The 15490-nt window shown below is 39.5% G+C and overlaps 5 protein-coding genes across 7 annotated transcripts; 3 read left to right on the forward strand and 2 right to left on the reverse strand.

Annotated features, from left to right (window-relative positions):
* Positions 1-34: 34 nt before the first annotated feature.
* Positions 35-6936, reverse strand: LOC106334430 (DDB1- and CUL4-associated factor homolog 1-like). The gene is made up of 13 exons (XM_013772711.1): positions 6695-6936; positions 6535-6610; positions 6329-6445; positions 6086-6246; positions 5270-5996; positions 5082-5170; positions 4543-4969; positions 3877-4440; positions 3618-3800; positions 3076-3513; positions 2868-2978; positions 953-2782; positions 35-855 (listed from the first exon to the last, which is right to left on the reverse strand). Exons 1-13 carry the CDS (start codon positions 6934-6936, stop codon positions 157-159), a joined length of 5664 nt encoding a protein of 1887 aa, XP_013628165.1. The 3' UTR covers positions 35-156.
* A 738-nt stretch (positions 6937-7674) lies between these two features.
* On the forward strand, positions 7675-9636 carry LOC106331911 (endonuclease V). Of its 3 annotated transcripts, none has more exons than XR_001267971.1 (9): positions 7675-7812; positions 7895-8159; positions 8310-8372; positions 8452-8491; positions 8561-8625; positions 8750-8866; positions 8937-9065; positions 9158-9228; positions 9330-9348. XR_001267971.1 is itself a non-coding variant. In XM_013770347.1 (9 exons), the coding sequence occupies exons 1-9, from the start codon at positions 7706-7708 to the stop codon at positions 9342-9344; spliced, it is 876 nt and encodes a 291-aa protein (XP_013625801.1). In that variant the 5' UTR covers positions 7675-7705; the 3' UTR covers positions 9345-9636. The 3 variants fall into 3 exon arrangements, 2 of the variants coding, with proteins under 2 accessions (XP_013625801.1, XP_013625802.1); XM_013770347.1 differs by having other exon boundaries at positions 9154-9228; positions 9330-9636; XM_013770348.1 differs by having other exon boundaries at positions 9154-9228; positions 9333-9636.
* A 684-nt stretch (positions 9637-10320) lies between these two features.
* LOC106331139 (putative dynamin-related protein 4A) lies at positions 10321-10836 on the forward strand. Its single transcript, XM_013769471.1, has one exon. It carries the CDS (start codon positions 10321-10323, stop codon positions 10834-10836), a length of 516 nt encoding a protein of 171 aa, XP_013624925.1.
* A 1201-nt stretch (positions 10837-12037) lies between these two features.
* LOC106331140 lies at positions 12038-12460 on the reverse strand. Its single transcript, XM_013769472.1, has one exon. The coding sequence runs from the start codon at positions 12458-12460 to the stop codon at positions 12038-12040; it is 423 nt and encodes a 140-aa protein (XP_013624926.1).
* A 2183-nt stretch (positions 12461-14643) lies between these two features.
* On the forward strand, positions 14644-15126 carry LOC106331141. Its single transcript, XM_013769473.1, has 2 exons — positions 14644-14676; positions 14737-15126. The coding sequence occupies exons 1-2, from the start codon at positions 14644-14646 to the stop codon at positions 15124-15126; spliced, it is 423 nt and encodes a 140-aa protein (XP_013624927.1).
* The last annotated feature ends 364 nt before the right edge of the window (positions 15127-15490 follow it).

Here is a 15490-nt window from a genome sequence, read left to right on the forward strand (position 1 = left end):
CCTTTTCTAAATTCGTGTATCAATAGATTGAAAATAAGATAGTGAACTCATCTTAATAATATATAATGTTAACGTTACTTATCAAAACTTTGGATAGTGAATCCATCTTATATAATCTATAGAGCTCAAAAGAAGACGAGATACATGAAAAAAACATTAATGAATGCTGTTGAGAAAATCCTCTTCGCCACTGCTAATGGAATCACCATCATCAGCACTGTCTTCACCATCACTATCACCATTATCGTCTTCATCATCACCGTCACTTACAATCTCCATAATCCCACCATCAAAGAACATACCTCCATCATCATCATCAAAATCACTCGCACTGTTATCTTCACTGTCATCGCTGCTCATGTCATCATCTCCACTGTCGTCTCCAGCTAGTCCAAGAATCCGGTCCAGGTCATCTTCGTCGTCTTCATCATCTTCATCTTCATCCTCCGTCTCACCATCATCATCGGGATCCGAGTCATCATCCGTTGGTCTCCGTCTGCCAATCTCATACATCCTGGCTGAGGAAAACATATCATCTTGATCTTCCATTGTGATCAGCCCAAGGAAAGAATCTGTTGGTTCTGTAGCGAAGTCAAGAAGACATCGGTCCACCGGTATAGTGGCAATGTCTGAATAGTTCACCGCATCAAGAGTGCGGAAAGCAGCAAACAACGGATGCTTCGCACGGCGTGTGTTGACAGCAGACATCACGTCCTCAATGTTTCTCCTCAGCATTGCGTATATAACATCTCCCCTGGAGTTGAACGTAATGGCTGTCTGGTCCAATGATGGTACACTCCGAATAAGCCTCCTGTTCATATTCCTCAAGTCCCAGACCTCCGAGTTTATGATCACCTGTTATAAACATATTGAGATAAGCCAAGACATAGTGAGCTGACTTTTTGAGTTCAGCTGCTCAAACATTAACCAGATAATTGATTTATTTTATTACCTCATTTCGAGAAGGATGAAAACCGCCGCCACCATAATCAGTAAACTGATCAAACCGTTTGCAACTATTTGGGATACGGCGATCCCAGAGATGACCATTCCACAATATTAGTGAATCGCATGGGTTGAAGTGTACAAGAGAATAGGGACTAGTCCGGGAAGAAGTGTCTGGGTCAGTGAATTTCTCGGAAAGACTGCCGGTCTCTACGTTATACAGAAGAACATCTTTTGTTGGTCCTTCACTAGAGAGCGCTGCAATAAGTGACCCAGAGTTGCTGAACTTTGCAGCCTTGCATCCATCAAACGAGTGTTTAGACCCAACAGTTATATTAGACGCGTCCCACAACTGCACATCACTGTAGCTCGAAGAAAGCAACAGTTGAGTATCACCAGAGACATATGACTGAACAAGTGTAACCGGAGCCTGGTGACCTGAGACACTCTCTAGCATGTTACCGCTGCTAGCGTCAAATATTTTGATTTCTCCAGCATGGCTACCGACTGCTAAATGATTAGTACCACCAAGAAGTGAAATGCTTGTGAAGAGAGCAGTCTCATCTCGGTAAGATCTCCAGGATTTGAATCTGCTGAAAACGAATTGACGGTCCCTGCGATTCCCATGGACTCCACTGTAATAACTCTGAAGCTCACGGGTGCCAAGACGGTCAGTGATGTTTAGTGGAGCTTCAAGTAACCGTTTAGGCTCAGGACAGACATGCGGATGTAGGAGAGACACAGGGGGGAGAGTTGTGATAGGAGCCCGGCACTGCCTGTGTTGGTGTTTCAAATACTGGACTACAAGGGAGTCTAGTGATAGCCGTTCCGACGGCTGGGGATCGCTTGGAAGCCTTAGCTGAGAAGCAGGTGTCATCTGGCCTAGTCTGGAGCTTCCAGATTGGTTGACATCTAAAGCTGAAGCTGGTGTTTGGAAACCTGAAGCCTCCGCAATGGTTGAATTCCTACGTAAGGAAGCCGTTGTTGGACAAGCTGGAGTTCGTGGTCCTAGCTCGCCCAAATTGATTCGTTTACTTGAGGTTGACATCTCTGTTTCTCTTAGCTCAGACAATTTCCGTTTTCTCGGAAAAGTTGGGGTCTTAAATTGAGCATCGGCATCAAGGTCGTTCTTCTCTGCAGCAGCTTCTGATGTATCTGCACAAGCAGGATCTGAATTTGAATTACTGTTTATTCTCTGCGTAGACTGAGCTTGAGTGTCCTGGGACAAATATTGCTTTCGTGACTGCGAACCAAAGCTGGGAGAGAAAGTCAACTGTTTCTTCTTTGCGGATGGAGCTGCATTACCTCTCGAACTAGGATCTTCTTCATGAGCATTGACTTTGGGTTTGCTGGGGAAAAAACCACTGTTAGTACGACCAGAGGGCCATTGTTGCTGTGCTACTGGCGTGGACGTCTCCGGTGTGGAGGAAGCCAGTTGTTTTTTCTTGGCAGATAGAGCCGCATTACATCTAGAGTTAGGATCTTCGTCGTGTGCACAGACTTCAGGTTTGCTGTTGAAAAATCCACCACTAGCACGACCAGAAGGCCACTGCACCTGAGCTACCGGTGCAGATATCTCCTGTGTAGCGGAATATGCAATAGAAGAAGGGGGAGCCAAGGAAGGAAGAGGATTCAACTGAGCCTCTTTCAACAGTGCTGAAGCAGTTTCACCAAGTCCTGATGCCTGGAGGTGCTCATGGATAAGGAGCAAAAGCTCCTTAGAATCATATGTTATAGGTGTTGCTGCGGCAATGGCAGCTCTTTCAATGCGCCTCAGTGTTGGAGTAGCAGCATCACTGGCTGTTAGTGTATTCGCATGCCCTGAATTTGTCACTATCTGCAAAACACATATAAACCACAACTTAAAATGACTGCAAAACTTCAACAGAGAAACAAAGGAATAGGTCAGTTGAGATGGTTACCCCTATCAGCTCAAGGGCCACCTGCGTAAGTTCAGCCTGCCACCTGACCTGATCTGTTCCACTTGACTGACCACCTGAGTCCCGAATTAGTTCTGATAAACTCCTACCAACCTGTAAACCATGTTTGGCAAGTCAGTCTCAATCAGATCAGATGCATCTCAGAGAAAGGAAAAGAAGATAGCTGGGAGAAAGTTTTTTGCAATTCCACCTCAAGTTTAGTCAGTATTTGTGCAATTGTATCATCTCTAGCCAGACCAAGAAGTACCCTGCAGGCCAGCGCTCGTAGACAATCTGGGGTAGCAGGGGGATTCACATATATTCTGGGCTGAAGAAGTTTTAAGAGAATTTTTATACCATCATTCCCACGAACAGCCTCCCGTGCTTGACGATAAACCTGCTCCAACTTAGCAGCAAGGCCAGCAGAACCGGTTCCTGCTCCTAAGAAAATTCTTCGATCCCCGACCAAACCTGAAGACGCTGGTGCAACAGGAGTTGGCGGAGCATTATCTGCAGGAACATCGGTTGAAGGACGGGCAGTGGCTTGGTCGGGAACAGGTTGATGATTTTGGGCAAGAAGCGGCTTATTGCTTAATGATGGTGGTGGGCACACCAGATTGATTAGGACATTTAGTGCAGGCTGTATGATCTGCAATAACTAACGACACATCAGTCATCAGGGAAAGTATTAATGAGAAGCAGAAGAAGAAAGACAACACCCATGTGAATAGTGGATAGAAGCGGACTGCTGACCTCAGGGTCCACTATGCTGTTGGAAATATTAGTTGCATCCAGAATGACAGCAATGCCAGCACGATTGTTGCTGAGTGTGGCAGTCACAATTGCTTTGCGGCCATCAGGTATTGATGTAACTATGTGAAGAACACCAAAAGCATACTGAAGTAGATCATGGAGATAACGGTCTACTGGTGGAGTCTGCACATGCGACCAAAATATAAATACATGGTATAGACAAAATAAAGTACATGTGGAGAGTAAAATGCTACATTACCTGGCATAGTTCCAACATGGTAACATGTCCAGAGGAGGCCAAAAAGTTATTGACAGCAGGCCACTGAGTTCTCACAAAGGTCGGACCCAACTTCCTATCCTTCTGTAACTGAAGGAATACGGCATCCACAGCTTCATTGCTAATGTCAAGGGGCTTATGGGCTGCCCTTATATTCGGAACTTTTGGCACACCACCTCGGCCACTTCTGCTTGGACGAATGGATTCCACAAGCAAAAGCAGATGAGCTCTAAAATATTGGCGCAAAGCAAAACAGGTGTGAAAAGCCATCTGTTTCTCTGAGGACGTCATGACTTCAGGGGGTGATCGGTCAGAGTTAGCACCAGTTCTAACTGAGGCTGCATCTTTAAGAATTGCAAGGAGTTTCTGCAAACTATTATGAGCATCAAATGCATCTAAAATGGCTCTAAAGACAAAAGCAGCAGCAAAGAATAAGGCTGAATTTTTTCTGGCTTGATCCTGGGAACAGTCTAGAAGTTCGATAGCTAATTTAACCACTTGATGTATGAGATCCGATGGAAGTGCACAGACACGCTCCATAATACCCTGCGAAAAAATGAATGTAAGAAGAAGCCGGATTCGTACAAATTCAACAATAGCTCTAAGCAAATTTGTAATGGCGTCGTACAACTTTGCTGTCACTTTTACCTGAAGAGAGCCTATGGTGTATAAGCAAGATGAGAGACCATAAAAGGTCTCAGTAACCCTTGGCACAGCAAGTAACTTCTGCAAGCCACCCCGGTCAACAAACATTGCAGCAAACTTCCGGTGTGCAGCCAACGCGCAAATTAACTTCATTACATCAGGTAACAAAGGCGACAGTGTGAAGCTATCACCAAGTTGGGACGTACGCTCCAGTAGCGTAATGCATACATCAACACCTTTTTCATGGAGGACAGGCCCGAGAACCTCAACATATTCTCCCAGTATCTCTAGGCACTGGATGCAATACTTTTCCTGTAACTGAGCCAACGATTCAATATCTGGAAGTGAAACTTCTCCAACATCCACAATTGCGTCTGTTTCCACACTACTCGTACCCGCAGTCTGATCAGATGTAACACAGGTGGGATTTCTGCAACCAACCAAATAACAGAGTTAGAGACCTAAATAATTTAATATAGAGATAAAGTGATAAACATCAGCAGAGTTAACGACATAATCTACAACAGCATAGCATGACTGACCTTGAAACCTCAGCGGCATCTATGACTGTAGTAGCTGCTCGACGAGCAGCAGCCACGGCAGCTTCTTCACTGCCAGAGGACTTAAATTCCTGGAAAAATTATAAAAAAGGAGACAATCAATATAAATATCAGGTATATCAGGTCACCTGTACCAGAGGTTCATTAGGGAAATCAAAATAAAAACATGCCTCCAAAGCAGCTGTTTTAACAAGCTCTGCTGCAGCGTCACCGGCTGCTTTAACTGCTTCATCAGGAGCATGGGCAGCTCTAGCTTCCGTTTCAGCAGCTCCAACTGCTCTCTTTACTATATCAGTTATGTTTTTGGTTCCTATCACGCAATCTTGAAAGCACTCATCATTCTTCTCTCTTTCAATCTCCATTATACCAGACTTCATTTTCCCCAGCCATATAGTCCCATCTTCTGCATTTCTGACATCTAAATTTTTTGATTGATCCCTATCTCTGACACCAAGACGACCTGATGTAGGAGATGCCAAGAGACTGTCTGTATTAGTAGCACCTTCGTTCACCTTTCCTCTCGCCCTAGATTTTGATCGGTTCAGTCTATTTCTTGAAGGGTCATCTCTTCCGGTATTGTCTTCTCCAGGCTTCATTTTACCGTCAAAAACAGCTGGAGCATTACATCTATCTCTACCATCGATTTCGAGTTCTCCTTCAGACAGTACATCAGTCTCTCTACCGGCGTCTGCCTCAAGCACATGGTCACCTTCAACTGTATCCACAACCCTCCGCACCCTACTTCGACCATCTTCTTTTGTTTTTAAGGACACATGCTTAGCCTCAGTTGCATCTCTACGGCTCGTGTTTGCCTCTCCGATAACACGTACTCGAAGATAATGCATAAGCTTAGCAGATAGTCCTGATGTCAAGACGTCTTCAACTAATTGACCACGACTTGAATCAGATAAAAGAAAAATATTTTAACTTCAGATATTGCAAAAAATCAAAAAGAGGACAACAAATTGAAAATGTTATAACCGTACCTCGTCAGAGAGTGAGCGAGAAGTCCAGTAGAATAAGTCTTCAACATCTCAGAGTCCGAGGCCTCACTGCTTCCAGAGTGTTCACCAGGAAACTTGACAGCCTCTTCCAAGACCCATTTTTTAAAGTTCTCCGTAACAGCATCATCGAAAACATAAGGATGCTGAACAAATTAAAAAAGGAATTGCATCACGAACCAACCAACAAGCTAAAACGTAAGTAGCAAGAAGCTAGTAGAGTCTTACAGTCCAAGTAAGCAACCAATTCATTAGCAACCTTGCGGAGGCTGCCTTCACAGCTGTTGAGTAAGTATTCTCAGATAGAAAAGTTGAGGAAATCAACTCAAAGAACTCATCATTCTCCTGTTAAAAACAAAAAAAAAAACAAATAAGAAGACAGGACACACTGGACTAGTTCCACCATTCTGTAAAAAAAAAAAAAAAGACATTACTTTGATGAGTTTACACAGCTTGCCACTGATATGACTACCACGACCATTAGAGTAGAACCCATTCTCCTTTATAAACCTGCGGAAACAAAGTAAAGCGTCAACCTTTAAAGCAAATATGAATGAACAAATCAAGAAGAGAGTGTAAAACATTGAGACATACAAAGACTCCTGAGATTCGAGGAGGTGGCTAAGAGCGTGGAGGACAGTAGGGTTGGGGTTATTAGCCCCGGCGGTGATATGTTCCATGAGCTTCTGCGCCTTCTCTATAAGCCCATCTTCTTTAGGGTTATCTCCTCCTCCTCCGCCGGTTGAATTCTCCGTCTCCGTCTCCGCCGCGAGAGCTAATTGTTCGTTCTCGGCCGTGGGATTAGGGACCTCGGGTTCGTTCCCTTGGCCGTCCATATTTAACCTAGACGTTGAAACACCCAGATACGGCGATCAATCTAGACGTTGGAATAAAGAGAAAAAGTTTTAGTTGTGGGGAATAAGAAGAAACGCAGCAGCGGACGAGGTGGCAGCTGAAGACAGACGACAAAGGTAAACCGACTGTAATACTAAAATATAACCCGACCCGTTTTCTCATCACATAAACCCTAGCCCGTATTTCGCTAAATGGGCCTATATAAGGCCCATAGTTACAATACTTCTGCATCACCCGGTTGTTGTTCAGTTTTTTTTTTGGTGGTTCCGGTTCGATTATTTTAACTTTTTGTCTTTTTTTCAACTTGTTTTTTTTTTCAGTTTTCAGTTCAGTTTGATTTAAGTTTTTTTTTCAATTAATTTTGAATAATTTGAAAAACAATATTTGATTCATTTGAATTACTTAAATAAAAATTAAGTAAATAAATCAAGTTATTTGATTTAAAATATGATAATTTATATTTGGATAAAATAGTGATTAATTCAATTTCTTGAAAAGACAAACATAAGGTTTTGATTTATTATTTACATACTAAATATAAGTAATATTTTATATATAAAAAATAATATTTTGGTATTCAGGTACTATTACGGTTGGGTTTTGGTTTGATTTTAGTGTTTTTGGCCTTTTGGGAATAGAAAAATAGAAACCATCGAAAAATTGTAAATTTAGGTTCGGTTTCGATTTCTAAATTTGTCGGTTTAGTTCGGTTCGATTTTTCGAATTTCGGGGTAAAATCATTTGACTAAAATGGAGTTAGTTGAGTCGTCTCCGGCGACTGAGCATCACCCGGAAATGAACAGAGAAGAAGCTTCAGGCGAGTCTTCGTCTTCAAATCAGCTAGAGAATTGGACAGAGTAGGCATCGCATTAGACTTGACTTCAATTCAGACACAATCAAATGCCTCAGAGATTTTTCTGTTTTGACTTCTTTTTTCAGAGAACAAGATCAGCTGAAGAAGAAACTGATCGCGCACGATGACTTCCCATGGAAGTTACCTTCTTCACCAACGGAACTACCTCAAGGATCGGAGACCCTTAAGTACGTTGGAGGCGTGGACATAAGCTTCTCCAAGGACGATTCCTCCGTGGCGTGCGCTTGTCTCGTCGTTCTCGAGCTGCCTTCTCTCCGTGTAGTTCACAATGAGCTCTCTCTATTACGCCTCCAAGTTCCGTATGTTCCTGGGTTTCTCGCCTTTCGTGAGGTTCTTGGCTGGAGATGCTCTGTTTTCTCATTTGTCTCGGATTGAAAGATTGGATTTTTCTTATGGGTTTCTCGCCTTTCGTGAGGTTCACGTTTCGTTTTCATTTGCGGATTGAAAGATTGGATTTTTTTTTTTTAATTGTGTTTGCAGGCTCCGGTTCTGTTGCAGATTCTTGAGAAGATGAGGGATGATCAGCATCCTTTCTATCCTCAGGTTTTTGTGTGGTTTTGGGTTGCTCTTTAGTGTTTGCTTTGTTTGTGAAAGTCTCTCTCTCTCTTTGCTCTTTTGTAAGGTACTGATGGTTGATGGGAATGGGATACTTCATCCACGAGGTATAAAAGTAACACAGAAAGTTTCTTTGTTTGTGATGCATCTCAAGCTCTGTAATTTATGTGGTCTAGGATTTGGCTTGGCGTGTCATTTAGGTGTTCTTGCTCACCTTCCTACAATTGGTGTCGGAAAGAACGTACCATCTTCTCAGAATCTCTACCTTTTTCTGCTTGTGTATATCATATTCTGCTAATCAGCTTTTGCTTTGCCTATGTTTGCATTTGATATTTAATCTGGGATGTACGGTTTGTCAATGTCAGCTGCATCATGTGGATGGTTTGGATCATTCTGAGGTTAGGCGATCGTTTCTGCTCAAAGAAAACGAGGATGAGCAGGTTATCAAGTTGGTTGGGAACTCTGGTTTTACTTGGGGAGTAGTAAGTAACTTTGCTTTGAACATTTGTCAATAAGTTGTCTGTGTGTCTCTTAACAAATGGTTTTCAACAGGGATTTAGGCCAACTCTGAGTTCTGTGAAGCCCATATACGTTTCACTAGGCCATCGCATATCACTTGACTCTGCGGTTGAGGTTGTGAAGATGACCTGCAAGTACCGTGTGCCTGAACCTATTAGACAGGTACATTGCTTGCTGCACTTTGATATCCCAAATAGTTTTTCTTTAGATTATTGTGGAAAGTGGAATGTACAGCATCTACTATTTGTAGGCAGATATGAGATCAAGAGCATATCTCCAAAAGCATCTACTTGGTCTTTTAAAAGATTTGGGTCACACGGAATGGGTAACTTCTTGATGATTCCTCCATTCTTATAAATCTTCTATTACACTGAAATCACTGCACAGTAGTTCACATGTCCACTTTCTTCTCTTTCTTTTGTCTAGAAGACTGAACATTAGTCACTAATACAACCAAAGAAGGCTGTGAACACTTTTCCACATTAAAGATCATTCTGCAATGTCTTGCCCTTCACCAAGTTTTTCCCTTTATTTATCTCAGTGACTCTAACCAAGATTGTTTCGAAGAGATGAGTCTTGCTGTATCATGTTTGAATCCAATTCATTGTATCTACTATTTTGCGTTAAGCTATTAGCTATGTAATAATTTCCATATAGCCATGTCTCATTTACTTAAAACTTGAATATGAGAATATGTCTTTAATATATCATTTTTCAGACCGTGTTAAAAGGATTGGTTTGGACCGGTTTAATACTTGCTACCGAAATCATTAGGGACAGCAGAAAACAATTTCAATCCAGCCATGTCCTTCTCCTTCAAATGACCTATATTATGTTTGTTTTTTTTTTCAAAATATCCTTGGTAATAGTAACAGCTACTATGCTTACCGCTCTGTCTAGAGATTCATGAAACGGTATTGTGAATCTCGACAGGCATTGTAAGCCTTGATTTGTTGTTGGATCATTTTTGCTTCATCACGTTTGAACGTTGTCTCTTGTGTTATTCCCACCAGAGGAAGAAAAAGAATTGTGACTTAAGTTGTAAATTTTACTATCTTCTTGTTCCTCCACAAATATATACACAATCTGTACATACGTTAATGTGGATCTGTTACTCTCTCTTTCATCTTTTCCAAGGAGTTCAAAGTATAATGAATGGAAGAATATGGTGACTTTTCATATTTAATTTAGGATAACTTACATGGAAGAAGTTGTAAAGATCGATTTACATTTATCTCTTGCCCTAAAAACCATGGACATAACTTTCAGACTTCTACTTCTTCAAACACCAAACGTCACAGTAAGCCTCAATATATATAAGTGTCTATCACCTAACAATATCTCACCAACCCAAAAGTTGTTTTCTCTGTTTCATTCTATTTCCTACTTTCTCTGCATCTTTTATTTCTAAAGCGAAATGGGAGGCAGTATGATGTCCGAAGTGTATGAAAACAGTATCGATGCCGGGATGTCTTCTCTTGCAATTACCAACACAAGTCCCCACCACAATGCACCGATTATATCTTCCTACAATGACCACATCAGGCCGTTGCTTGACACTCCTCTTGATCTGACAATGGTTGATCTCCCTGGGATAACGCGGAACCCTGTCAAAGATCAACCTGCTGACATATACCAACAAGTATCCGCGATGATAAAGAAACACATCGAGCGACAGGAATCAATCATTCTCAACGTTCTGGCAGCTACACGTGACTTCTCGACCTGTGAGTCCATACGCATGTCTAAGCAAGTTGACAAGAAAGGGAAAAGGACTCTTGCCGTTGTAACAAAAGCCGACATGCAACCTCAAGGTCTCCTTGAGAAAGTCACGGCAGACGACGTGAACATCGGACGTGGTTACGTCTGCGTCAGGAATCGTGTAGGCGATGAGACGTATCAAGAAGCTAGAGAGAAAGAAGAGGAGATTTAATTTCAAGAATCATCCGTTGCTCTCCAAGATTGATAAAGACGGTTCCTGAGTGGCCGACGATCCTTTATGATTTAAGCCAAACCTTGGTCCTATTTTAACGCTGCTAGCTTATACATAAATGGACTAAACCAGAGTTAATTCATTTTCTAATATTTTTTTGAAACAGTAAATAATGCCACCTTGTGATTTAGATTAATTTTATTTATACATCTATATAATAAGCAAACAATTTTGTTGTTTTCATAGGGAGGACAAAACTATGTTTTTCGGAAAAACTAGCTAGATTTTATAGTTCTGGTGGAAACACTCATTTTGCCTTTGGGAGGGAGAGGGGGCTTGATTCTTGGTTTCAGGGGAAAATAAGAACATGCATTTTGCTGGAAAAAATGGTTTTGGTGGGAAACTCTATTTTTCATTTTTGAACAAAAAAATTGTTTTTGCAGTTTTTTTTTTTTTTGGAACACTTTTTTTTTTTTTTTGGAACTCCTGTTTTTGCAGTTAAAAAGCAAGATTTTATCGTTTTGGCGGAAAAAGATTTTCTAATTTTAATGAAAAATGAGACTTTACGAATTTGATGTAAATTTTGATATTGATGTTTTAGTGGGAAAAATGATTTCGAGGTTTTGCTAAGAAAACTCAATTTCAAAATTTTGGTGAAAACAATATTTTGCAGTTTTAGCAGAAAACATAATTTTTTAGGTTTGGCGAAAAACCTTATTTTTCTGTTTTAGTGGAAAATTTTATCTTTCGATTTAGACAGAAAATTTTTATTTTACAGTTTTAATGGAAAACAAAATTTAATAATTTTGGCAAACAATAACTTAATTTTATGGTTTTGACAAAAAAAAATCAAATTTTAAGTTTTTGACTGATTTTTGATGCAATTTTGATGAAAATGACAATTGTTTTGGTTGTTTAATGGATTTTGCAAGTTTGGCAAAATTTTAGTTAATTTTATTGAATTACTATTGTTTTGGTGTTATTATAAATTGACAATTGCTAATGACGTATTTATAATTAAATTTGATTTGTTTTAATTTGTGAATTAAGAAAACAAAATTTTGAATAAGAAATGAAGTGAATAATAACTATTTTTAATTCATTTTATTATTTTTTTATAAATAGGTCTTTATTTATTGTTATATATAAGAAAAAGACATCGAAAGTCTCAATTTAGTAAGTTACATATATGTTTGTCCACTTAATAAATTGGTGAAAAGGCTTGGGTGGACCACTTGTACTTTAATTTGGGAGAATCTTTACCATGAGAGATATATATACCATCTTCTCTTGCATCCCAAAAATTTTTCTTGCCATAGTGGACAATGAAACTACCACCTGTATATGCCCTAAAGGTCGCATAGAACTTGAAACCAGGTCCCTGCCATAAGGCGCAATTGACTTTGGTCTTGAAAATACTTTCATAAAAGCTGAATTCATAGGTTTGTGCAGGACTCAACAAATGATAGCCTAAATCATCATCGTGCGTTAGACAATGGACCCTGAGAATGTTGTTCGGATTAAGAGAGTTTATAAAATGGACCGAGTCTTTGTCGTAAGACTCTCCGTTACTGAACTCAGCAGACAATGCAATGACAATAAAAAAGGATGAAAGGAGATTCATTGTTTTGATTTGCCGATGGGTTCTATATTTTTAGGGTTGATTTATAGGAGTACCAAAAGGATAAAACTCCTGAGTTATTTAAAGTATCTAACGTTTGTTAAATTATTTAATATAAATATCTTGGGCCACAAATTTTTTGTTGCAAATCGTTGCTAAGTTGTCACGTTCTAGTCATGTTTATTTTTGTGACAAACCGGTCACGAATGTTTCTGGGTTATATCGTGGCTATCGTGACTATATTTTGTCACGTTTCGAACCGTGAATATCGTGTGGCTGTTTTTGCTACGAATTGATACGTTAGTCACGTTTTCAGTATTGTAACAAAAAGGTAACCATTTCGTGACTATCTACGAAATAACCACAATTTGATCGTGACTATAGCCGATTATTCTACTAGTGGTAGTTCACATGTCCATTTTCTTCTATTTCTTTTGTCTAGCAGACTGAACACTAGTCATTAAAACAACCAAAGAAGGCTGTGAACACTTTGCCACATTAAAGATCATTCTGCAATGTCTTTACAGTATACACCAAGTTTTTCCTTTATACCACGATAACTATAAACGGATGAGTCATGTTGTATTATGGTGTGTACTGAATGTATTCGAATTTTTTTTACGATGCATAGTATAGGGGTCGTGGTATTTTGGTTGTTTAGGGACTTTCTTGGGAGCGTGTGGGGTTCTCTATGTCTAAAAAGTATGCTCATGGTCACTGCTCTTGTCTCCGAATCGTTAGGCTAGACTTGGAACCTCAAGTCCACTACGGTGAAACATAGCAACTAATTAAGGGTTTTGATTGATGATCAAGAAACATGAATGAAAGTTGGAAGAGTTGATCATTTTTCCCGCAGCAAAAAAGAATGATACATGATTTTTTTCTGGTTAAGTGTTCAATGAATTCGACTGCCGGAGATTCTAGGTCAAGCTTCCCAGAAGATTTGTACGTTGCCATTATTTCTCTCTCGTTAAAAATATGAAGTAAATGTTTTTGTGGATTTGTACAGAGAGAGATCGTTCAATGCAAATTGCTTCATCTAGTTTTTTTAACCAAAAGCCCACGCATATAACTTTTTTCACCATGACGAATCTTTCTATTTATAAACAAATGCTTCAGCATTTACAATTTACTGACACTCAGTTAAGTTTCATTTGGCACATGGAAAATAAAGTAACTATACAGTAATACAGGCCAAATTAACTCTAACCAAGCAAAGTAATAACGCTGTAATTGATTCTCGTTTACTATATTTTAATTTAATTACGGCTAATAAAAATTAAAATAGTCTGTACTAACCACTCCAAGTCATTAGCGTCATAGTTAATTGACTAATTTCTAATCAGGGATCTATAATTTTATCAAAACAATTTAGTAATATTTGAATTACAAATATATATATATATATATATATATACATGTGTGTGTTTTATTTATGGTATGTATACACTCAGTGGCGAAGCCAGTGCATGAACAGAGTGGGCACGTACACCCGTAATTTTACTGATATTAAATATATTATAATGTAAAACAATGTGAAAACAAGCTAGGAGAGGTGGTTGTAGTGCTCTTGTGCACCCCCGATGTCTTTTATTTTGTAACAGATGTGCACCAATTGAAAAAAATTATGGTTCGCCTAATAGCTGCTAAATAAACTAGGATATGATATTTAAAATGATTCGGAGATATTTGATTTCAATATATAAAATATCATAAATTTATATATTTGGATTCTTAAAACTATAAAATATAATTTTCTACTAAATAATACAACTATTAAATACTATGAAGTAGGCACTTGTTACTACAAATTTTGTGGTAACAGACAATTTTCTAAAAAATAGGGTTTTAGTTTGTTTTGTTTGATTTCTAATCAAGATAAGTCTGTTGACGAAAAAATAACATGTGTAGTGGGATGGATGTATCATATGCTTTTGAAGTCGTCAATGAAAGTGATGTTCCGCCGGAGATGAGAACTTGTTCTCATATTAATTTGTCTCTTAACTAGAATTGACAATAACAACAAAACAATTAAGCAAATTTGACGGATTGTTCATATCACAACTTCATGAGTCACGAAAAATAGTTTTTTTTTTCCTTAAAAATGAAGAATATAGAAAGAGTGTTAAATTTCAGATATACCAACAGGCACTTTCAGATATAAATTTCAGTTTTAAATTTCAAACATGGGCACTTTCAGATATACCAATCTTTCCGAGGTTATTCCCGAGTGAATCTCTATATGAAAACTTTGACTACTTATTCCTACGTGCAACAAGGAATGGAGCCCCGATATTCTTGCTAGGTTTCCATGGATCGCATGGTTCATATGGAAAGCTAGGAATGAAAAGATTTTCAACGGCAAGCAAATTCTACCTCCGGATACTGTACTACATGCTACCCAAGAGGAGAAGAACTGGAGAGTGGCACAAATAATAGCGAGTCAAGAAGTGACTGGAGAAAACCAACACGCAACTGACGGGAACATGGAGAATGAGTCACCATATCCAAGATGCCAAGTGGATGCATCATGGGTGACAAATTCGACAGTTTCTGGTGGAGGTTTTGTTCTCGAGCTGGCGCCTGGAACCCATACGTATGGTTCCATTGGTATGGACCGGACCATATCTCCTATGCATGCGGAGTTACCACCTTGCTATAAGCAATGAAAAATTCCCTACAGCTAGGAATTACATCGATGTCATTTGAATCGGACTGTTTCCAGCTTGTCAAGCTGATTAACGATCACTACAAGAAAACATATTTTTTACTAGGGCAGTACTCGTTGTAAATTCGTCGTAAATGGGGTGTTACGACGAATTAACGTCGAAAAACGTTTCGTTGTTAAACGTCCGTCGTAACGGAGGTTTCATCGTAAACGACTCGTTACGTTTACGACGAAATATATTCCTCGTAAAGCGCAGGGAAAGGATTTGTCGTAAACGACACGTAAGCATTCGTCGTAAAGCCCACGTAATTATTTCGATGTAAAGCACACGTAAATACTTTCGTTGTAAATCACTCGTAAACATT

The sequence above is a fragment of the Brassica oleracea genome, chromosome C3 (genome assembly GCF_000695525.1).
Source record: "Brassica oleracea var. oleracea cultivar TO1000 chromosome C3, BOL, whole genome shotgun sequence".
In the NCBI taxonomy this organism is placed as follows: Eukaryota; Viridiplantae; Streptophyta; class Magnoliopsida; order Brassicales; family Brassicaceae; genus Brassica; species Brassica oleracea.